The following is a 24,087-nucleotide window of genomic DNA, read 5'->3' as shown; positions in this document are numbered from 1 at the left end:
AGAACATAAATCTGTACCCCCTCAAAAAAGAATATAATCACAGTATATTTTACTTAATTCTGCAGTGGGTGATGTTACATACTCATTGTAATGTAGTTTATTTTTTTTTCAAAGTTTATTTATTTAGAGAGAGAAAGAGAGCACACACAGGGCAGGGGCAGAGAGAGCGTGTGCAAGAGAATCCCAAGCAGGCTCTGTGCTGTCAGCGCAGAGCCCAACGCAGGGCTCAAACCCATAAACCGGGAGATCATGACCTGAGCCGAAATCAAGAGTCGGATGGGTGCTCAACCAACTGAACCATGCAGGGGCCCCTAATGTAGTTTATTCATTAACTTTTAGAATCTTACAAAGATATAAGAGCTTGATTATGACAGGGGCACTGCAGAAGAAAAGTCTGAAGCTAGCAGAGGTTGGTACATGAGGTTTAAGGAAAGAAACCATTTCCATAACATAAAAGTACAAGGTAAGGGCTGATGTAGAAGCTGCAGCAAGTTACCCAGAAGATCCAGCTAAGATAATTAATGAAGGTAGCTACACTAAACAAGAGTTTCAATATAGACAAGAGAGCTTTCTACTGGAAAAAGATGCCATCTAGGACTTTCATAGAGAAATCAATGCCTGGCTTCAAATCTTCAAAGGACAGGCTGACTCTCTTATTAGGGGCTAATGCAGCTGGTGACTTTAAGTTGAAGCCAATGCTCCTTTATTGTTCTGAGAATCCTAGGGCCTTTAAGAATTATACTGTATCTACTCTGCCTGTGCTCTATAAATAGAACAATAAAGCCTAGATGACAACATGGTTTACAGAATATTTTAAACCCATCGTTGAGATCTACAGCTCAGCAAAAGATTTCTTTCAAAATATTGCTGGTAATCACTGACAAGCACTTGGTCACCGAAGAGCTCTGATGGAGATGTAAAAGGAGATTAATGTTATTTTCATGCCTGCTAACACAACATCCATTCTGCAGCCCTCGGTCAAGGAATCATTTAAACTTTCAGGTCTTATTATTTAAGAAATACATTTCTTAAAGGCTATAGCTGCCATTGATAGCAATTCCTCTGATGGATCTGGGCAATGTAAATTGAAAACTCCTGGAAAGGATTCACCATTCTAGACGCCATTTAGAACATTCATGCTAGGGGTGCCTGGCTGGCTCAGTCAGTAAGGCATGTGATTCTTGATCTCAGGCTGTAAGTTTGAGACTCACATAGGGTGTAGAGGTTACTTAAAAATAAAAAAATCTTTAAAAATCTAAAAAAAAAAAAAAACATTCGTGATTCATGGAAAGCAGTCAAAGTATGAACATGAACAGCATGAACAGGAGTATGGAAGAAATTGATTCTGACCCTCATGGATGACTTTGTGGGTTCAAGACTTCAGTGGATGGCACAAAAACAGACACAGAGACCAATGGAATAGAATAGAAACCCCAGAACTAGACCCACAAACGTATGGCCAACTAATCTTTGACAAAGCAGGAAAGAACATCCAATGGAAAAAAGACAATCTCTTTAACAAATGGTGCTGGGAGAACTGGACAGCAACATGCAGAAGGTTGAAACTAGACCACTTTCTCACACTATTCACAAAAATAAACTCAAAATGGATAAAGGACCTGAATGTGAGACAGGAAACCATCAAAACCCTAGAGGAGAAAGCAGGAAAAGACCTCTCTGACCTCAGCCATAGCAATTTCTTACTTGACACATCCCCAAAGGCAAGGGAATTAAAAGCAAAAATGAACTACGGGGACCTTATGAAGATAAAAAGCTTCTGCACAGCAAAGGAAACAACCAACAAAACTAAAAGGCAACCAACGGAATGGGAAAAGATATTTGCAAATGACGTATCGGACAAAGGGCTAGTATCCAAAATCTATAAAGAGCTCACCAAATTCCACACCTGAAAAACAAATAACCCAGGGAAGAAATGGGCAGAAAACATGAATAGACACTTCTCCAAAGAAGACATCCGGATGGCCAACAGGCACATGAAAAGATGCTCAACGTCGCTCCTAATCAGGGAAATACAAATCAAAACCACACTCAGATATCACCTCACGCCAGTCAGTGGCCAAAATGAACAAATCAGGAGACTATAGATGCTGGAGAGGATGTGGAGAAACGGGAACCCTCTTGCACTGTTGGTGGGGATGCAAATTGGTGCAGCCACTCTGGAAAACAGTGTGGAGGTTCCTCAAAAAATTAAAAATAGACCTACCCTATGACCCAGCAATAGCACTGCTAGGAATTTACCCAAGGGATACAGGCGTACTGATGCATAAGGGCACTTGTACCCCAATGTTTATAGCAGCACTCTCAACAATAGCCAAATTATGGAAAGAGCCTAAATGTCCATCAACTGATGAATGGATAAAGAAATTGTGGTTTATATACACAATGGAGTACTACGTGGCAATGAGAAAGAATGAAATATGGCCCTTTGTAGCAACATGGATGGAACTGGAGAGTGTTATGCTAAGTGAAATAAGCCATGCAGAGAAAGACAGATACCGTATGTTTTCACTCTTAGGTGGATCCTGAGAAACTTAACAGAAACCCATGGGGGAGGGGAAGGAAAAAAAAAAAAAGGAGGTTAGAGTGGGAGAGAGCCAAAGCATAAGAGACTCTTAAAAACTGAGAGCAAACTGAGGGTTGATGGGGCGTGGGAGGGAAGGGAGGGTGGGTGATGGGTATTGAGGAAGGCACCTTTTGGGATGAGCACTGGATGTTGTATGGAAACCAATTTGACAATAAACTTCATATATTGAAAAAAAAAAAAAAGACTTCAGTGGAGTAAGTAATTGCAGATGTGGTAGAAACAGCAAGAGAACAGTAAGTGGAGCCCAAAGATGGAACTGAATCACAGCAATCTCATGATAAAACTTGAAGATGAGGAGTTGCTCTCTAGGGATGAGCAAAGAAAAGCGGCTTCTGGAGACAGAATCTATTCCTGGTGAAGATGCCATGAAGATGGCTGAAATGACAGCAAAGGATTTAGAACATTACATAAACTTAGTTGATAAAGCAGGGGCAGGGTTTGAGAGAAGTGACTCCAATTTTGAAAGAAGTTCTATTGTGGATAAAATGCTATCCAATTGCATCACATACTACAGAGAAATCATCCATTTAAGGAAGTCAATCAATGTGGCAACCACCACCTCAGTGACAACCACCCTGATCAGCAACAGCCACTGACATTGAGGCAAGACTCTCCACCAGCAAAAAAAGGTTACAATTCGATGAAAGTTCAGATGATGGTCAGAATTTTTTTTAGCAATAAAGTATTTTATTAATGTTTATTTATTTTGGGGAGAGAGAGAGCACAAGCAGGGGAGGGGGAGGGGTGGGGACAGAGGATTGATCGGAAGCGGGCACCGCACTGACAGCAAGCAGCCCGTTGCGGGGCTTAAACTCACGAACCGAAAGATCATGACCTGAGCTGAAGTCGGATGCTCAGCTGACTGAGCCATCCAGGCACCCCAAGAATAAAGTATTTTTTTTTTTTAATTTTTTTTTCAACGTTTTTTTTTTATTTATTTTTGGGACAGAGAGAGACAGAGCATGAACGGGGGAGGGGCAGAGAGAGAGGGAGACACAGAATCGGAAACAGGCTCCAGGCTCTGAGCCATCAGCCCAGAGCCTGACGCGGGGCTCGAACTCCCGGACCGCGAGATCGTGACCTGGTTGAAGTCGGACGCTCAACCGACTGCGCCACCCAGGCGCCCCAAGTATTTTTTAATTAAGGTGTGGACATTGGGGTTTTGGGGTTTTGTTCTTTTTTTAGATATAATGCTACTGCACACTTAGTAGACTACATAATAATATAAACATACTTTTATACTGTACTAGGAAACCAAAAAATTCATTTGACTCACTTTATTGTGATGGTCTAGAACCAAACCCACAATATCTCTAAGGTACACCTGTAATACATATACAGTTTAACCAAAAACAGTGTAATATTGAGAGATATTAAGGAGGTGAGGAAGGGAAGAAGGTGCTGTAAGTGAGCTAAATTCTTCACTGTCATTGGAATAAGCGAATAGATAATGCTGTAAATTGATAAATCAAGAAATGGTGATATGAAGGTTTTATTACCACATATCTGAGTAGCCACCAAAAGACAGTTAAACAGGTTCCCTCTTGGGAGTGGTTAAGGGTGTTGTGTGGGCAAGGACAGTACCAGGGACTGCTACTTTTCATTTTAAACTCCTTGAAACTATTTTTTAAACTAAGCATATTTCTTTTCTTTTTTAAAGTTTATTTATTTATTTTGAGAGAGAGTGTATGTGTGAGTGCAAGCAGGGAAGGGGCAGAAAGAGAGAGAGGGAGAGAGAGAATTCCAAGCAGGCTCCAACCTGTCAGCATGGAGCCCAACATGGGGGCTTGAGATCATGACCTGAGCTGAAATCAAGAGTCAGATGCTCAACCAACTGAGCCACCGAGGTGCCCAAGCATATTTCTTAAATTGATTTTTTAAGGTAGTATTTAAAATAACTTTTAAAATCCTAATTTGAAGGGATACATGCACCCAGATGTTTATAGCAGCATTATCAACAATAGCCAAATTACGGAAAGAGCCCAAATGTGCATCAACTGATCAATGGATAAAGATGTGGTATATATACAATGGAATATTACTCAGCCACACACACACACACACACACACACACACACACACACACACAAATGAAATCTTTCCATTTGCAATGACGTGGATGGAACTAGAGAGTATTATACTACGCGAAATAAGTCAGAGAAAGACAAATACCACATGATTTTACTCATGTGAAATTAAAAAAAAAAAATGAACATAATGAGGGTTAAAGGTAAGAGGCAAACCAAGAAACAGACTCTTAACTATAGAGAACAAATTGATGATTACCAGAGGGGAGGTGGGTGGGGGGGATGGGTTAAATAGGTGATGAGTATGAAGGAGGGCACTTGTGACAAATGCTGGGTGTTGTATTTAAGTGATGAATCACTGAATTCTGCACCTGAAATTAATATTGCACTGTATGTTAGCTGTAATTTAAATAAAAACTTGTAAAAGAATAACAATAACTTTTTTTTTTTATTTTTTTTTCAACGTTTTTATTTATTTTTGGGATAGAGAGAGACAGAGCATGAAGGGGCGAGGGGCAGAGAGAGAGGGAGACACAGAATCAGAAACAGGCTCCAGGCTCTGAGCCATCAGCCCAGAGCGCGACGCGGGGCTCGAACTCCCCGGACCGCGAGATCGTGACCTGGCTGAAGTCGGACGCTTAACCGACTGTGCCACCCAGGCGCCCCAACAATAACTTTTTTTTTTTTAAAGGAAATGAATGCAATTGTGTATGAGTGTAAGTAACACTCGGCAATCAGTGAACTAAAAAGACTAAGAACTACACATTGATGATAGCAATATCTTAAGAATGGATGATATTGCCCCAGGGAGCCTGGAGAGACTGAGAACCTAGGTCAAACCCTAAGCATCATCATATTGAAGGGAGAAATATAAAAAGCTGTTAAAGAAAACACAAGAAATGGCTGGCAGGGTACAAGTAGTGCAGTGTTGTGGAAGGATGGGGACAGAAGTGTTTCAAGGAGGGGACGTCAGTCTGTCAAATGCTATACTAGCAAGAAGTCAGGAGTGACGAAGACTGAAAAGTTTCCATTGGGCTCAGCAGAATGGAGGTCCCTAGATTTCTGGTCAATGGCTAAGTCCACCATATACTACATACACATATATTGGTATATTGAATTATATGCACTGTACGTGATTGTACGTGTGTATATTGGTGTCTTGGACTACCTGGCTACAGAAATATGAGGGGATGATTGTATTTTTCTCATTCACAGTGTACTAAGCTCTCATTCACCTGGCATGTGAATCTCCTTCCCTCCAAAAAAAAACAAAAACAAACAAACAAAAAAAAAAAACCGACAGTATTAATGGCAGGTCCAAGTTACAAACCTGTGTCTCCATTCTGCAAGTTGGGGGTTTCCCAAGGGAAAAGCCACACTGTCTACTATTGGAGAAAGGATTGCATCATCATAAGCAGGCACTCAATTTTCTTTCTAACCAGAAGTCACCAGAACACAATCTTTCTTAGGATATGAGACTGAAGTAATCTGTGTATGTTTCACCCTAAACTTGTCAGTTTCCTGAGACAGGGTCCTGGCTCTATATGCAGAATAGCTAATATCACACCACTGGAAAAACCATTTGGGTATTTCCATTCAAATCCTCCAAGAATTGCTGCTTGCCAAATAACCTTTCCTTTCCTTTTCTTCACCTCCCTAGCAGCATTCGAGAGTATTCTTCAAGGGTCATCAGAAAGTCCCTAACTCTCAACTAGAAGGCTTCCCTTTGGGCCCTGAGAGAACTACACCTGTGGTTACCAGTTTTGATGCGTCACTGGCATGCACCCAGCAGAATTCTACTACTGCAGGGATGTGCTCAGGAAGTGGGAAGAGAGAATTGCAGCTTCTTGGTCACCTAAAACTGCTGGGAATGCTCATTTTGTCCCTCTGTCCCTAGGCTGGGTTCTCCTTGGGAACCAAGGGCACAGAATAACTTTCTGGTTCTGGATGCTTTTCCCTGAAAAGTTGCTCCAGTACACTCTAGCTTCCTTCTCTTAATTCTAAGAGCACGGGTTCCTGCATATACTACACATAAGAGTCATATGGAGTTCTATTAAAATGTAAAATCCTGGATCCCACCTCCAGAGTTTCAGATTAGCTCTGGGCTAGAGCCTTGGAATCTGCATTTTACTAAGTACCTATAAATAATTCTGATGTAGGTGGTCCTGGGACTTTAGGAAACACTGCCCTACAGCTTATGCTAATACAACCTGTTATTAAAAATACGATCTTGGGGCACCTGGGTGGCTCAGTCGGTTAAGCATCCGACTTTGGCTCAGGTCATGATCTCATGGTCCTTGAGTTCGAGCCCCGTGTCAGGCTCTGTGCTGACAGCTCAGAGCCTGGAGCCTGTTTCAGATTCCATATCTCCCTCTCTCTCTGACCCTCCCCTGTTCATGCTCTGTCTCTGTCTCAAAAATAAACGTTAAAAATTTTTAAAAAAAAATACGATCTTAAGTATAATGATTCCAATTATTCAACACTCATCAACTATCATTAAATAATAAATTCCTGCTTCTGACCCCAGAACAACACAGCTGCCCATGTGAGAAGCTGCTTAATTAGCAATCAGTACTTGAATATGGAGCTCATATGTGAAACCTATTTATTTTGTCTCTGGCTGCTTAGTACCATTTCTGCTGAACAGTAGTCACCCAGGCCTCTCCTACCTTATCAGCTGCCCTGGAGGGTGTCTGCCTAGTTCTCTAAGCACCCCAAGGAATCCCAAAGGGACTTTTATTTATAATGATTTATAATGCATGATCATATATCAGGTCAGATCATTCCAAACATACCTTCTATATTTGGTATACATGCTCTATTGACTTCATGTGATAAGATATGCATATTATTTTCAAAGTAAGAAGGTAAAAGCAGGCCCATAGAATTAATTACAACTTAGAACACTCTGGCACAGGGGTGCCTCGGTGGCTCAGTTGGTTAAGCATCCAACTCTCAATATTGGCTCAGGTCATTATCTCAAGGTTCATGAGATCAAGTCCCACATTGGGCTCTGAGCTAACAGCTTGAGATTCTCTCTTCGTCTCTCTCTGCCCCTCCCCCTGCTCGCATGCTCTCTCAAAATAAATAAACTTTAAAAAAAAAAAAAGAGAGAACACTCTGGCACGTCCTCAAGTGAAACTTTGAAACTTAAGCTATTCTTCCAGAGGCACTTGGGAGTCATTTCTCCTTGTTTTTAAGATAAACATAATGAGATTTTATGGTCTCCATGCACAGAAAAACCTGTGAAGGATTAAATATTCAGAAGCAGAGTTTAAAACTCTTGAGTCTAAAAGGACAATAAGTTCTTTACATAAAGCCTTCCCACAGTTTTGCATAATCAGTAGAACAGACTGAGATTATTCTCTTCTCATTTTTACAATTCCTTACATGACTGTACCATCTTCTTAGTGCCCAAGCAATAGGTTTTGGATGAAAATTAAAAGCATAAAAACTCATCTAAATGAGATTATAGATGACTTTCAAGGGTGATGAGTCTTTTGATAACCAAACCTGACTGAGGATGTTAACAGGAAAGGCAAAGTGATTAAGATAACCAGTGGAGAAAAGTGAGTGAGATAATTCAGAAGGAAGTTGGGGGGAAAGAGCTCGGTGCTGATAGCTGGTGCTGCCATGGGTCATGTCTGACTCAGAAACTCATTATCATCCAGTAGGTTCTTTGGTTTTCTTTCTTCCCTTTTTTTAAGATTTCATTTTTAAGTAATTTCTACATCCAATGTGGGGCTCAAACCTACAAGAGTCATGTGATCGAGAGTCATGTGCGTCAATGAGCCAGCTAGGCACCCTGGTTTTTTGATTTTCTGAACTATAATTTTGAACCCTATTTTCATACAGAACATGTTCTTGTCACTTCCTGTAGATGAAAAATTCATATTAGGTCATGACCTTTCTTGAGAAAGAAGTTACTGGCTTACAGTCTGGTTGGATTACACAAGCTGTATGGGTTACCTAGGTGAGGGTTTATGACAGCTGTACTTTTTCTGGGATTCCTCCTTGATACATAGTTCCTGGATGCCTTCTTTAATGTCTTCCCATTCCAGGTATTTTCAAAGACCAATAATAATAATAAGTCATAATAAAAACAATTTGAACAGATATTATGGCCCTCAATTGATTTTTCTCCCTAAGAAGATTACACGTCTCTGGAATGGAAAAGGACTAAAGGCCTATTTATATACTGCCACCTACAATACGAGTACACCTATGTCAACTAGGACATTTCAAAAATATTGTTGCCCTGACATACTTGAGTTTTCTCTCTTCATATCTCATCATTAGTAACTGATTGTGATAATCGAAAACAGACAGGCAATGTGGGCAGCTCTGAAAAGTTTGGAAATACCGCAACAGCTATACTGCTACAATAGACAATTTTTTTATACCTTTTTAAAAGTCTATTTTATTTAGAGAGATGGCACAAGTGGGGGAGGGGTAGAAAGGGAGAGGGTGACAGAATCCCAAGTAGGCTCTTCACTGTCAACACAGAGCCTGATGTGGGGCTTGAACTCACAAACTGTGAGATCATGACCTGAGCCTAAATCATGAGTCGGATGTTTAACCGACTGAGCCACCCAGGCACCCCCAAAATAGATAATTTTTTTAAAAATCTATATAGATGTAACTACATATCTGATTTTTGGTTAATCTAATTTAATGGGTTATCAGCAATTTTACTTGAAATGTAGTTGTTCATTCAAACTAAAACTGATAGCAGTTTGTGAACTCTGTAAAAGATACGAATATTGACCTTAGTTTAAATAATAGCTCTGCCACTTAAGAGCTATGTGACCCTGGGTAAGTCATTAAAGCTCTAAGCCTCAGTTTCACATTCTGTAAAAGGAGGGTTATAGTATCCATGTCATAAAGCTCTTGAGGCAATTCTATTAAATTATGTATATAAAGTGTTACTAGAGGACCCCTGAAATAGACTATTAGATAGTGCTCGGTAACACTAGCTTTTATAGGTATGTTATATATAAGGTATGAAGAAACTCCAAAAATAAACCAGTAAAAGCAAGAGTTGGCAAACCATGTCCATCCAGCTGCCACTGTTTTTAGGAGTAAAGTTTTATTAGAGCACAGCTACATCTATTCATTTATGTAGTGTCTACAGCTGCTTTTATAGCAGAATTGAATAGTTGCAATGGACTATACGACCGAAAAAGTCTAAAATATTTACCGTCTGGCCCTTTACAGAAAGTTTGCCAACCCCTGAGTATAAGAAGAAATTTAGTTGGACAAAATAGCATTTGAAATGTGGACAGGTCTATTTTCTAGTGAAAAAGAAAAATACATATCAAGCCTTTCCTCTCACATGATTCTGGGAGAAACTGAGCATTGCCTTTAATTGTGATCTGAGGAGCAGAGATGAACAAATATAGATAACCCAGACAACTCCACTAAGTTATAGACAATTGCAAAAACTTTCTCCGAGGGGTGCCTGGGTAGCTCAGTCGATTGAGTGTCCGACTCTTGATTTCAGCTCAGGTCATGATCCCGGGGTCATGGGATCAAGCCCCAAGTCAGTTTCCATGCTGAGGGTGGAGCTTAAGATTCTCTGTCTCTCTCCTTCCTCCCCTCTTCCCCAAACTCATACTGTCTCTAAAAAAACAAAACAAAACAAATAAACAAACAAAGCAAAACAAAAACAAAACTTTCTCCAAGGAGCAGCAAGGGAAAAGGAAGTCTCCCTGAGAATAACAGCAAAGGTATGAGAATAGCATTTAAACAAACCTGTTCCCATGCTCAACATCACTCATCATCAGGGAAATACAAATCAAGACCACAGTGAGGGATCACCTTCACACCTGTCAGAATGGCTAAAATAAAAAAACTCAAGAAACAACAAGTGTTGGCGAGAATGTAGAGAAAAAGGAGTCCTCGGGCACTGTTGGTGGGAATGCAAACTGGTGCAGAGCCTGTGGAAAAGAGTTTGGAGGTTACTCAAAATATTAAAAATAGAATTACCATATGAGCCACTTATTCCACTACTGGTTATTTACTCAAAGAATTCAAAAAGAGGGCAGGGCACCTAGGTGGCTCAGTCAATTAAGCATCCGACTCTTGGTATCAGCTCAGGTCATAATCTCACAGTTCGTGATATCAAGCCCCACATTGGGCTCTGTGCTGACAGTGCAGAGCCTGCTTGGGATTCTCTCTTTCCCCCTCTCTCTGACCCTCCCACCTGAACAGGTGTGCTTGCTCTCTCTCTGAAAATAAATATATAAACATTTAGAAATAATAATTTGAAAGGATATACACACCCCTATGTTTATTGCAGCATTATTTACAAAAGCCATGTTATGGAAGCAGCCTAAGTGCCCACTGATTGATGAATGGATAAAGAAGATGTGAGATATATCTCTATCTATCTATCTATCTATCTATCTATCTATCTATCTAATGGAACACTACTTGGCCATTAAAAAGGTTAAAGTCTTAGAGCCTGGTTGGCTTATTTGGTGGACCATGTGACTCTTGATCTTGGGATTTTGAGTTCGAGCCCCACACTGGGTACAGAGATTACTTAAAAATAATTGTTAAAATCTTTTTTTGTTTTTTAAAGGGGGAAGTCTTATCATTTGCAATAGCATCGATGGACCTGGAGTGTATAATGCTGAATAGAAAAGGTTGGTCAGAGAAGGACAAGTACGATTTCACTCACACTCATATGTGGAATTTAAGAAACAAAGCAAGCAAACAAATCGAAAAAGAGACAAACCAAGAAACAGACTCTTAACAACAGAGAACTGATGGTTAGGAGAGGAGAAGTAGGGGGGGATAGGTGAAATGGATAATGGGATTAAGCAGTGCATTTTTCATGATGAACACTGAGCGATGTATGGAATTGTTGAATCACTATATTGTACACCTAAAACTAATATAACACTGTATGTTAACTAAACTGGAATAAAAGAAAATACCTGTGCTTAATAACTAGGATTTCCCCCAAAACATAACCTATACTGTCTGGAAGACCCTAAAATCATATAGATTTCAGTGCTCTTCTCAGATGACTGTTCAGGACTGACAGGTACCATGCAGTCTTCTGATAGCAGGCATTCAATACACAATTGTTGAATAAGTGAATGAATGAACAATGCCTTTATCTTACTAGTTGTCTAAATCTAGCAAGGTTGAAAAGACAATTGCAAAGGACTTCTATGTCCCAAAAAAATGCAATTTTTTTAAAGTTTTATTTTTTTAAGTTTATCTTGAGAGAGAATGAGAGAGAGAGAGAGAGACCACGGGAGTGGGGCAGAGAGAGAGGGAGAGAGAGAGAATTCCAAGCACTGACAGTGTGGAGCCCAATGCAGGGCTCAAACTCACAAACCAAGAGATCATGACCTGACCTGAAATGGGATGCTTAACTGACTGAGCCACCCAAGGGCCCAAGCCGCAATTTTTTTTAATGTTTATTTTTGAGAGAGAGAGAGAGAGAGCATGAGGGGGGCAGGGGCAGAGAGAGAGGGAGACACAGAATCTGAAGCAGGCTCCAGGCTCTGAGCTGTCAGCACAGAGAGGGACATGGGGCTCGAACTGACGACCCATGAGATCATGACCTGAGCCAAAGTTGGAAGCCCACCTGACAGCCACCCAGGCACCCAAACCCTACAATTTTTTTATTCAGTATGTAGTCTTTGCCCCCAGTAATTGGTTTTAGGGATGAGGAAAAGAGGAATAAAAGGTTATTTGAAATAAATCTATGGCTTTGATAGGTCACTGCCTCTAGCCCAAATTCTATCATGCTGCCAACACTGCTAAGGATTCTGGGTTATAAGTATTTCATGTAAGATTTTGTAAAATTAGCCTAGAATAATGAACAGCTGTCTTTGGGAAGCCAGGCTCAGGAAAAGCAGTTTGTAGAGGAGGCCATGCGTATAGAATGCAGCATCACAAAACAGCCAGTTAGCTTTTCTGCTGATAACTAAGGACGCAGTTTTAAAATATGAACAGTCATTGCAGACAGCAAATGACAAATAGTAGAGTATGTTGATGGCTAGTAGGATAAAGACTGGTTTTAACCAGTGCCTGTTAAAACTGAATTTTATTTAGGGGCGCCTGGGTGGCCAGTCGGTTAAGCGTCCGACTTCAGCCAGGTCACGATCTCGCGGTCCGGGAGTTCGAGCCCCGCGTCGGGCTCTGGGCTGATGGCTCAGAGCCTGGAGCCTGTTTCCGATTCTGTGTCTCCCTCTCTCTCTGCCCCTCCCCCGTTCATGCTCTGTCTCTCTCTGTCCCAAAAATAAATAAACGTTGAAAAAAAAAAAATTAAAAAAAAAAACTGAATTTTATTTAAAAAAATTTTTTTTAATGTTTATTTTTGAGAGAGAGAGACAGACAGACAGAATCTGAAGCAGGCTCCAGGCTCTGAGCTGTCAGCACAGAGATCAGTGCAGGGTTCCAACCCATGAACTGCAAGATTATGACCTGAGCCACCCAGGCGCCCTGAGTTTTATCTTTTGAACTCAAGCTGAAAAACACAGTTGCGAAGAAGAAGAATGATCAAGGTTGAAGGGGCTGTGTCTTTCAGAGCTTAAAACAATGACTAGTGCACAGAAAGACCTCAGCATTTGTTAAACAAATAATGAATGACTAGATAAATGAAGTTACAAAGTTGAATAAGGTTGGTAGCAAAATGGCTAGATCAAGAGAGGCTTATAACAGAGGGATCTGTTCTAGAACCAGTTCTCACAAGAGAGTTGAAGAACTCAGAGTAGTTGAGATGCAGACTCATTGTCACTACCCCCAGGAACCCTCCCTCCCATCTGGATCCTCTTCACTTTCAAGTCTAATTAAGGAATATTATCAGAAATCATTTTATTTCAAGCATCTTCACATCCTAAACTCCACATGACCTAAGCAGAACTCTTTAATTCTAACTCCCCATTCCCTCCTAAAAACATGCTTCTCCTGCACACTTCAACTTAATATGGTTCTTGATTCTTCTTTTCCCCTCATGACCTACATTTAATCCTTTAGCATGTCATGTGATTCTATTTCCAAAGTACATAACGAATTTATCCACTTCTCTCCATTCCTACTTTATCACCCTAGTCCAAACCACTCAGATTAATCTTAACAGAATCTAGCTTGTCTCCCTCTTACCTCTCTGGTGTCTTCCCCTACTCCTCCAGTCTATTCCCTCCCCAGCCAGCAGCCTGGAGTGGTTTCTTACATATGCCAATCAGATCATGCCATGCTCCTTTAAAAATTCTACAAAGGTTTTAGGGGCGCCTGGGTGGCGCAGTTGGTTAAGCGTCCGACTTCAGCCAGGTCACGATCTCGCGGTCCGTGAGTTCGAGCCCAGGTCGGGCTCTGGGCTGATGGCTCAGAGCCTGGACCCTGTTTCTGATTCTGTGTCTCCCTCTCTCTCTGCCCCTCCCCTGTTCATGCTCTGTCTCTCTCTGTCCCAAAAAAATAAATAAACGTTAAAAAAAAAAAAAAAATTCTACAAAGGTTTTCTACTGTACCTACAATAAAATTCAAACTTCTCCTCTACAAAACCATCTCTATTTGGACTCTCTCCTCCTGCCCACTCCACCTCACTCCACAACCCCCATCTGTTCTAGCCACAGTGGCCTTTCCCAAATCCTTTCCTAAATTTGTTCCAGCCTGAGGGCCTAGCACTCTCTGGAATACTCTACCAAAGAATCTTTACTGCCTTTTTTCCCCATTTAGTTCTCAATGTCACCTTCTACATTTTCAGAGGCCTTTCCAGATCTCTATAGCTAAAGTAGGCACCCCTTCTCATTAAATGTTTACCACATCACTCTGGTTCCTTCCTTAGCAGCACTCATGACCTGAAATCATTTTGCTTATTTGTTTGCTTGCTCCATGAGAGCAGGACCTTCTTTATCTTGTTCATCACTGTATCCTTTATGCTTAGAAAAGTGATAACAGTACCTGATCCACAGTAAACATTTAATAATGAATATTAAATATTGAGTGAGTTACACATTGCTTTTATACTCAGATTTTTTTTCTCCTGACAAATTGATCTCAGAGGAAAAGCAAGGTGTTTATCACACATACATAAATGTTATAGAATCTTAGAGTTGACTGAATCCTAGGCTTTCTGAGGCAAATTCAGAGCTATCCTCTGTATCAAATCTTACAACTGATCTTGATTTTTATGCTGGATAGAGACTCCATTTCAATTCTGCATTTCTTGAAATGACTAACATATATTATCAATGTTATTTTGCAGTACATATCCTTTGTTTAATAGTGCTTAAAAGTTTATAAACTTACCAAAATTCTCTGATAAGAAACTCAACCAATAAGATTTTTCTGGCACAGACAGGATCTCAAATATTCTTCAATGGATGAGATTTTAGTGTTTTCTAACTGTGCAATGATGCCAAAGAAATATCATTCTTTGGCTTCAAATAAAGGAATACCTTTGAAGTATCAAAAATAAAACTAATTCTTGTAAGAAAACAAAAGAATAAATGGAAGCTTTTATTAGTGAAACAAGTCAATTTATTATTTTCCAGCAAGGCCTTTTCCCTCTATAAATGAGACGACTACTTTACAGTACTTTACAACATAACTTAGTTTTTTGATGTTTTCAGAAAACGAAAGATTTCTCTGGAAATTAGGAAAGTAAATATTTGGGGAAGAATAACTACAGGAAGTTACTTTTCAATTAACAGGCTTGTCTACCGGTATATAACTACAGAATTTTTCTTCTTAATAAAGCTATCAAGTACTAGCCAACAAAGAACCTACCTTTAGAAAACTGAGTCAGAAAGGTTTCTACTTAAATAGGAAATAAGCAATCTAACATACCAATCACACATCACCTTAACAAGGCAATTTACATAATTAGGGATAAATTATTATCTTTATGTTGATTAAGGTCCTAGCAAAAACTCAACTGGTCTGTTATCTCAAGTTCAAACTACACTCACCTGGCTATAAAGGTAAACTTCACAATGGAATTGAGCCTGTTTGACTAAGGGAGAAACTCTCTTTAATATTGCACATTTTCTTTCATTAAAAACAAGGATTATTAAGTCAGGGCCATCTTGGTTCTGAATCTCTCCATTTTTGTTGGAAGAAGACTCACCATCTCTTTACTAAGTTCTAGCTCAACTTCTATCTCCTGGGCAGCCTCAGGGTGCTTTTCACAATAATCGACAATAAATTTGTAATGTTCCAATGATGTTGCCAAATTTTCTAGCTCTTTCTTGGGATCTGCAGTGATGATTTTGCCATAGAGACGGGCAACTCGAAACTTAGCTAACATGGCAGGGCGAAGAACATCTTCCCCTATATGCTCAGGAAATACTTTGTTTGGGTCTCTCAGGGAGTCTAAAAAGAGCTGGTAGTACTTCAGTGCTGACTTATTAAGATTATTTATTTTTTTCACAATGTGTGAATCAGGATCCCTCAGCTTGTCAGCAATGGCAACCTTCAAATCCATCATATCATAGTAAGCATGTGCAATCTCAAACTGAATCTGTCTGTTGACCAACAGGTAATACTGTGGATTCAGGTCTACAATGAGGGGCTCTAACATGGCTATTCTACGTTTATGCATCTTGCACCGTCTCTCCATATCGGTCTCAAAGAATGCAAGCACCTTAAACAGAGCACTGTGGTCTTGGACAACTTCAATATGGTCAGTGACATAACCATCAATCTGAAAGAACTCTTTTGCCTCAAAGACATAGTGTTGACCCAATAAGAAAAGTTCTCTGGCTTCTTCAAAATCTAAAGGTCTCAAATAGCTCACTTTCTCTTCCACCGCAGAGATGGCATCACACAGCTCACCGGTTCCAAACTGCACAGCTTTTTTCCTCACGCTTTCTTCCTCATCTAGTTCCTTTTTCCTCAAAGCTCTAAGTTCAGACTGTTTATCAAGATCAAGCTCTCCTATGTTGTCCTGAAACAAAAACATAAATTATGGTTAGGTAGGACACTGATCTCCTGCTCTCAAATAATATGGCAAACTTAAGAGTAAAGAAAAGAAAGCCCTCTTCCAGCTGGAGTTAAAGAGATACTATAATCTTTTTTTTTTTTTTTAATGTTTATTTATTTTGAGAGAGAGAACGTGCACACATGCATGCTAGCATGCAAGCAGGGGGCAGGACAGAGAGATAGGAGAGAGAGAACTCCTCCAAGTAGGTTCTGCCCTGTGGCACAGAGCCTGAGTCGGGGCTTGAACTCACAAACTGTGAGATCAAAACCTAGGCTGAGGGGCGCCTGGGTGGCACAGTCGGTTAAGCGTCCGACTTCAGCCAGGTCACGATCTCGCGGTCCGTGAGTTCGAGCCCCGCGTCAGGCTCTGGGCTGATGGCTCAGAGCCTGGAGCCTGCTTCCGATTCTGTGACTCCCTCTCTCTCTGCCCCTCCCCCCTTCATGCTCTGTCTCTCTCTGTCCCAAAAATAAATAAACGTTGAAAAAAAAAATTAAAAAAAAAAAAAAACAAAAACCTAGGCTGAAATCAAGAGTTGGATCCTTAACCAACTGACCCACCCATGCACCCCAGGAAGTACTATAATCTTAAATACCTTTTAAAACTTTCTTCTAATTATATTTCACTTGTATTAAAAATGTAAGAAACAGGGGCGCTGGGGTTGCTCAGTAGGTTGAGGGTCCAACCCTTGGTTTCGGCTCAAGTCATGATCTCACAGTTTCCTGAGTTTGAGCACCTCATCAGGCTCTGCGTTGGCAGCATGGAGCCTGCTTGGGATTCTCTCTCTCTACCCCTCCCCCACTCATTCTGTCTCTCTCAAGATAAATTAATAAACTTTAAAAAATGGTTAAAGTGGTAAATTTAAAAAAATGTAAGAGGGGGCGCCTAGGTGACTCAGTCAGTCCATTGAGCGTCCGACTTTGGCTCAGGTCATGATCTTGCAGTTCATGAGTTCGAGCCCCGCATCAGGCCCTGTGCTGACAGCTCAGAGCCTGGAAACTGCTTTGAATTCTGTGTCTCCCTCTCTCCCTGCCCCACCCCTGCTCGCACTGTCTCTCAAAACAAATAAACATTTTTAAAAAATGTAAGAAATAGGAAAAATTATTTAAATAAATTAAGCTGCTTACATATGACTTTCCTCTTTGGAGAACTAAAACTTATTTATAGTTTCTTCTTCAGGTAAGACAAATGCATATGAAAGAACTTTAGAGACTCTGAAACATTATACATATGTAAGACTATAATCTACATCCTAAAATGTTTCACAGAGGTGTGCCTGGGTGGCTCAGTCGGTTAAGCCTCTGACTTCAGTTCGGGTCATGATCTCCCAGTTCATGAGTTCGAGCCCCGTGTTGGGCTCTGTGCTGACAGCTCAGAGCCTGGAGCCTGCTTCAGATTCTGTGTCTCCCTTTCTCCCTGCCCTCCTTTGCTCATACACACTCTCTCTCTCAAAAATAAACATTAAAAAAATTTTTTTAATATTTCACAGAGACACCATTAAGATTAATGATATGATATTTATGCTAGAAGGTATTTAGTGAAATGCAGAGAAACGTTCTAGGTCTCAAAGACACTAAAGTGAAGATACAGTTTAATCTACCATCACAGTTAAAGTTATCTCCCCTACTTCTCAGGGGAAAAAAAAAAGTAAAATGGTTTAAAAAATAGACTAAGTTTGGGGCGCCTGGGTGGCTCAGTCGGTTAAGCGTCCGACTTCAGCTCAGGTCACGATCTCACGGTCCATGAGTTCGAGCCCTGCGTCCGGCTCTGGGCTGATGGCTCAGAGCCTGGAGCCTGCTTCCGATTCTGTGTCTCCCTCTCTCTCTGACCCTCCCCCGTTCATGCTCTCTGTCTCAAAAATAAATAAACGTTAACAAAAAAAATAAAAAAAAAAAAAATTAAAGGGGCGCCTGGGTGGCGCAGTCGGTTAAGCGTCCGACTTCAGCCAGGTCATGATCTCGCGGTCCGTGAGTTCGAGCCCCGCGTCAGGCTCTGGGCTGATGGCTCAGAGCCTGGAGCCTGTTTCTGATTCTGTGTCTCCCTCTCTCTCTGCCCCTCCCCCGTTCATGCTCTGTCTCTCTCTGTCCCAAAAATAAATAAACGTTGAAAAAAAAAAAATTTAAAAAAAAAAAATTAAAAAAAAATAGACTAAGCTCATCCTCCTCAATAAAACTGAACATGAACATCAGATCCCTCTGTGCTCAACCCCCAAGCCCTTTGTTCCTTCCACTCAACATTGTCCCTAGATCTGCACTGTTCAGAACAGTAGCCATTGGCCACATTTGGATAACTACTGGGCATTGGAAATGTGGGAAGTTCAAACTGAGATGTGGGCTGTATGTATAAAATATACACCCAATTTCTAAAACTTAATACAAAAATAATTTTAAATCTCTTTAATACTGATGACTTATAGAAATAACAATTTTTTTATATTCTGGGCTTAAAGAATATAAAATTAATTCACCTTTTTTTCTTTTATAACGTGGCTATTAGAAAATTGAAAATTACAGGGGTGCCTGGGTGGCTCAGTTGGTTAAGTGTCCAACTCCTGGTTTCAGCTCAGGTCTTAAACTCACAGTCTGTGAGTTTGAGCTTTGCATCATGCTCTGTGCTGAGGGCACAGAACTTGTTCAGGATTCTCTCTGCCCCTCCCCTACTCTCTCAAAATAAATAAATAAACCAAAAAATTTTTTGAAAATTACATACATGGCTGGTATTCTATTTCTATTGGACAGCGCTGCTCTACAGGTGACTCTGTTCACACCCATGGCTGCAACTGCCATCCATGGGAGGATGTATAGCTATAAATGTATGGCTACAGCCCACACCTCTTCTCAAGCTCCAGACCCGTAACTACAGCTCCCTGTATGACCTCTCCTGTAAGAACACTCAGAGGTTCTGCGTCCACGGGATGTCCACAATGGAACTCTATTCTTCTTCAGCAGTTTCCTGTCCTAGTGTTGTTTTAGTGAAGAAGCCTCCATGAACACGGACAGCCAACAACCTAGGAATCCTCCTTGAGATGTCCCTCTGCTCTCCCCTTTATCCTTCACATTCAATCTATCACCAAGTCCTTTACATTTTGCTTCCTAAATACCTCTGGAATCCATTCTCTCTTCTTTCTCTTCTGCCACCACCCTAGATCAAGCTCCCTTCACATCTCACCTAGACTGTTCCAGTGGTCTTCTAACTAATCACCCTCCTCCACTGTTGCTTCCCAATTTATTCTCCATTCTGCTACCTAAATGATTGTCCCCAAACCCTTTAAGTCTTCATTCCTCGAAGGCCCTGCTCATTCCAGCTCCTTTCTGCCTCTGTCTTCTATCACCTGCTCTCTCACTCCACTCCAGACTCACAGGCCTTTGTTCCATCCTGTCTAATTCACACTCCCTGTGCCACAGAACATGCTGTTTCGGCTGGTTGGAATGCTGTGCCTTCTTTTCTCCAGTCTAACTAATTTCTACTCATTCCCAGAGCTTGCTTCAAATGTTACTTCCTCCTATTATGTCTTCCATCATGGGTCTCTCCTCTGTGGACTTATCAAAGTTGCACTTTTACGTGAAGTAAAAAGCCGGGTCTATTCTTCTTCATCACAGGACAATGACTAGCATAGAGCTGGCATAAATAAATTTGTGTAGGTCTTAAGCTTGGATTGAAGAACACTTTTCAGGTAAAAAGATGATCGAAGGATGAAATCAAACTAACAGTCAGATTAAGGAAAATCTGAGTAATTCAATAGCTGGCAACTATTTGAGTTTAAAGTAAGCAGGTGATAAGTTCTAGTGTCCAGTCTGGAAAATATCAACTAAAGGAAGGGTATGAGTTAAATTACAGTGTATTTTACCTCACACAATTATTTCAAACCCAAGCCCTATGTCTCCAAAATTGTATTTACTCACTTGCTTTCAGGCTGCTTGTTTGTTTACATGTTTTTTAGACCACTTTCTGAGCAGAAGAAAGCCGACAGCTCTTCCTGGCTCCAACTTCTCTAGACGAAAGACTCCCAGTTCTCCCCACTTCCTTTCTTTCCCAAATATGCCTCATCTTTACCCTCTACCTCTAAAATGCTCTAATCTTTGCACGACATATCCTTCTGGGGTTTTGTGATTTGTTTGTTTAGTTTCATTTCATCTACTGGTTTAATAGGTTCTATATTAGTGCTAGTAAAACTTATTGTATTTTAATGCATGCATGCATGCAAAAAAAAAAAAAAAAGCATTACTCCTCCAGGAAAGTCTTCTATGTATCTACACTTAGTATATTGCAACCAAATGATTTATTTTTCTCCTTAGTGGTTAGAAACTAGGATTCAGTATGGATTAGTAATGATGATGATAACCATTAACATTTATTGAGGACTTAGTATGTCTAGGGCACTTTTCTGAGCCCTTTGCATATATATTAATTTAACTCTGATAACAATATTAAGTACTATTATTTAAAAAAATGTTTTAATGTTTATTTATTTTTGAGAGAGACAGAGCAGGGGAGGGGCAGGGAGAAAGGGAGACACAGAATCGGAAGCAGGCTCCAGGCTCTGAGCTGTCAGCACAGAGCCCGATATGGGGCTCGAACTCACAAACCATGAGATCAAGACCTGAGCCAAAGTTGGATGCTTAACCGACTGAGCCACCCAAGCACCCTAAGTAAGTACTATTATTATTTCCATCTTCTTTGTGATAATATTGAGACAAAGAGAGTTTAAGCAAATTGCCACACACATACAGCTATAAACTGGCAGGGCTGTTTCCAGATATATATTTTTCTAAAAATAATATAAATATACTTATATACTGTATAAAGTGTATAAAGGTTAGTGAGAATTGTTTCCTACCCTCAAATTGCTTATAGTCTAAAAAGAGGTGAAGGAATAAGATACAAATATGAACAGAGCTAATACAAAGCAAAATCTAAGTGATTTATGAAAGGCAATGAAAGTTCTATGGAGTTTAAAGGAGAGAAATGATATCTGTACAATATGAAGAATTACTCACTGAACAATTAATTTACTGAGAACCTATAATGCCTGGAGATAATGATAATATGAATATGATGCAGTCCCACCTCTCAAGAAATTTATATTCTATCCAAAGAAGAGTCTCTAAGGAAGAAGTGGTATTTGAGATGGACCTTGAACACTAAGATTCTAAAAGGCAGAGATGGGAGAGCTAGAAATATTTGAGAGCATTCTGCATGTTTTGCATAATAAACATGCAATGAGCCCAATGGGCATAATTCCCAGTTTAGGCTTTTACTTACATCCTGCTTATTTTAGAAAGAAAAGGCATTACCTGCATGGAAAGCTGGGCATTCTGCAGGAGAGTCAAACAATATTTGATCCAGCATCTTGCTATTTCTCCTTTTCTTTGATGATAAAGCTCTGGCACATCTCCTTCAGCTTCAGTAGCTAAAATCACATAACATGATTTATCTAAGTTAATGGTCACAATCGTAATTTGCATTGTGTATGACATTCTTTTTACACCACTTCTTCCTGAATTTAAGAGGAACAGATTCTCACTGAAGCAACAGGGAGGGAGAGGAGGGGGGGAACCCACCCAAAATTCCTACTACCAGAGGAAGTAGGAATAATCTCTGCTATTGTTTTTGTATATTTCTTTCCAATTTTTTCTTATGTATTATCTGTAGGCAAAAACTAAGGTCACAATGTATATTCCATTTTGAATACAGCTTTTTCCTTATATATCATACCACTAACATTATACCCATATCTTATCAACTCTAACATTTTCAAGTACAGCATTATATAAAATTAAAGAGATGCTCCCTACTTTATATAACCATTCTTTTACTTCTGGGCATGCATTGTTTCCAATTCTTCTATAACAAGCAAGTCTAAACAGAAAGATCTCTGTGCATAAATCTGTCTGAATTTTGGATTATTTCCTTAGGACAGATTCCTAAAAGGAGAATTTACTGGGTCAGAGTTTGTAACATCCTTTGTAACATGAAGCAACATTTTCCACCACCATATTAGATTTAATGCAATATTACTATGAATCTGTGTACTTTCCTCTGTAGTCCACCTTTTCCCATCAACACAGTGTGCCACCAACACCAAGTACAGCGAACCCAGTATCCAGCTCTCCAAGGAGAGAATCAAGTCACTACATCCCGTGCAACACAGAAACATGGCACTGAAACAAGTCACTGATGGTTTGATTATCTCCTTCAGATGAACATTTGTTTCAGCAGAAAAAGTAGTTCTTGTCTCCACCAGTAAAACTAAGGAAACAACGTACAGTCGATTCTCATTATCTGTGGTAGTCGTGTTCCAAGAAGTCACCGTGAACACTGAATTAGCAAATGCTAAAACATTGCTCCTCAGGAAAATACACGGTTAGATTCCTTTGAGCTTCTGGTCACATTTTTATTAACTGATTATTTTGACTGTGTTTCTGTTTAAAGATTCCTTATTTAATATATATTGTTGACTCATTAACATTGAACTCATAACCAACAGCACTACAACTTGTGCTAACACTGTCATTTCTCCATAAGGTCCATCACAGCCTTCATGTGCTTACGGACACTGGACAGCACTTTAGCACTCCATTTGGAGGCCATTTTAAACAGTGAAGTCGCCAACAAAAAAAAAAAACAACACAAAAATGTGAAAAATGGGGTACTAAATAAACCACAAAAAGGACATTTCTTTACTGTATGAGAATTGAAACAAGAAGGCAGAGTGTTGCCTTGTTCAACATCAGCTGGGAATGTGCATCTCAGGTGACTCAAATGTCTGCAAATGACCACAGAAGTGCCCCAAGTACTGTGTTTGGGGTTACAAGTTAATTGTAGCAACAGGTGAATTTGCGAGTTTGGAATCAATAAATAATGAGGACTGACTACACTTTGGAACTTGTACTTAGATATGAAGTCTTTTTTCTTTCTTTTTCAGAAATAGCTTGTAGATCTGGGTACTTGACTTCGTTAAGGTTTGGAAGCAAAAATTACCCGGTTGAAAATTTAGTAAAATGTGCTCAGGGGCCCTGTGTAAGTATGTTACTGATTTTATAATAATAAAAAGTACGAATTTTTTTTAATTGAGGTACAACTGACATATGACATTTTAGTTGAGCCTTGAACAACACAGGTTTGAACTGCACAGTCCTATTTATACATGAATTTTTTTAGTACAGTACTGTAAATGTATTTTCTCTTTTTTATAGTTTTCTTAACAGTTTCTTTACTCTGGCTTATTTCATTGTAAGATTAGAGTATATAATACATATACAAAATATGTGTTAATTGTTATGGTAAGGCATCTGGTCAACAGTAAGCTCTTAGTGATTTAAGTTCTGGGGAGTCAAAAGTTATACATGGATTTTTACACAGGAGATAGGCACCCTGACACTCCACATTATTCAAGGATCAACTATAGTGTTATACACACAAAGATTTGAGGTTTGTATGTACTGTGAAATGATCATTACAGTAAGTCTGGTTAATACTTATCACCATACACAGTTCAGTTTTTCTTGTAA

At 39.9% G+C, this 24,087-nt stretch overlaps 1 protein-coding gene across 1 annotated transcript in view; it reads right to left on the bottom strand.

The window, feature by feature from the left end:
- Positions 1 to 15,101: 15,101 nt before the first annotated feature.
- Positions 15,102 to 24,087, bottom strand: part of KIFBP (kinesin family binding protein) — a 35,299-nt gene continuing 26,313 nt past the window's right edge. The window contains exons 6-7 of the mRNA XM_086679877.1: positions 21,871 to 21,986; positions 15,102 to 16,543 (exon numbers count right to left, since the gene is read on the bottom strand). Coding sequence (XP_086536003.1) covers positions 15,668 to 16,543; positions 21,871 to 21,986 — 992 coding nt within the window. The 3' untranslated portion in view covers positions 15,102 to 15,667. The remainder of the gene's footprint in view (positions 16,544 to 21,870; positions 21,987 to 24,087) is intronic.

The sequence above is a fragment of the Puma concolor genome, chromosome D2 (genome assembly GCF_028749965.1).
Source record: "Puma concolor isolate L17-30 chromosome D2, mPumCon1.1.hap2, whole genome shotgun sequence".
In the NCBI taxonomy this organism is placed as follows: Eukaryota; Metazoa; Chordata; class Mammalia; order Carnivora; family Felidae; genus Puma; species Puma concolor.
Note: the sequence above shows the minus strand (reverse complement) of the source record. Positions and strands in the feature narration are given on the sequence as shown.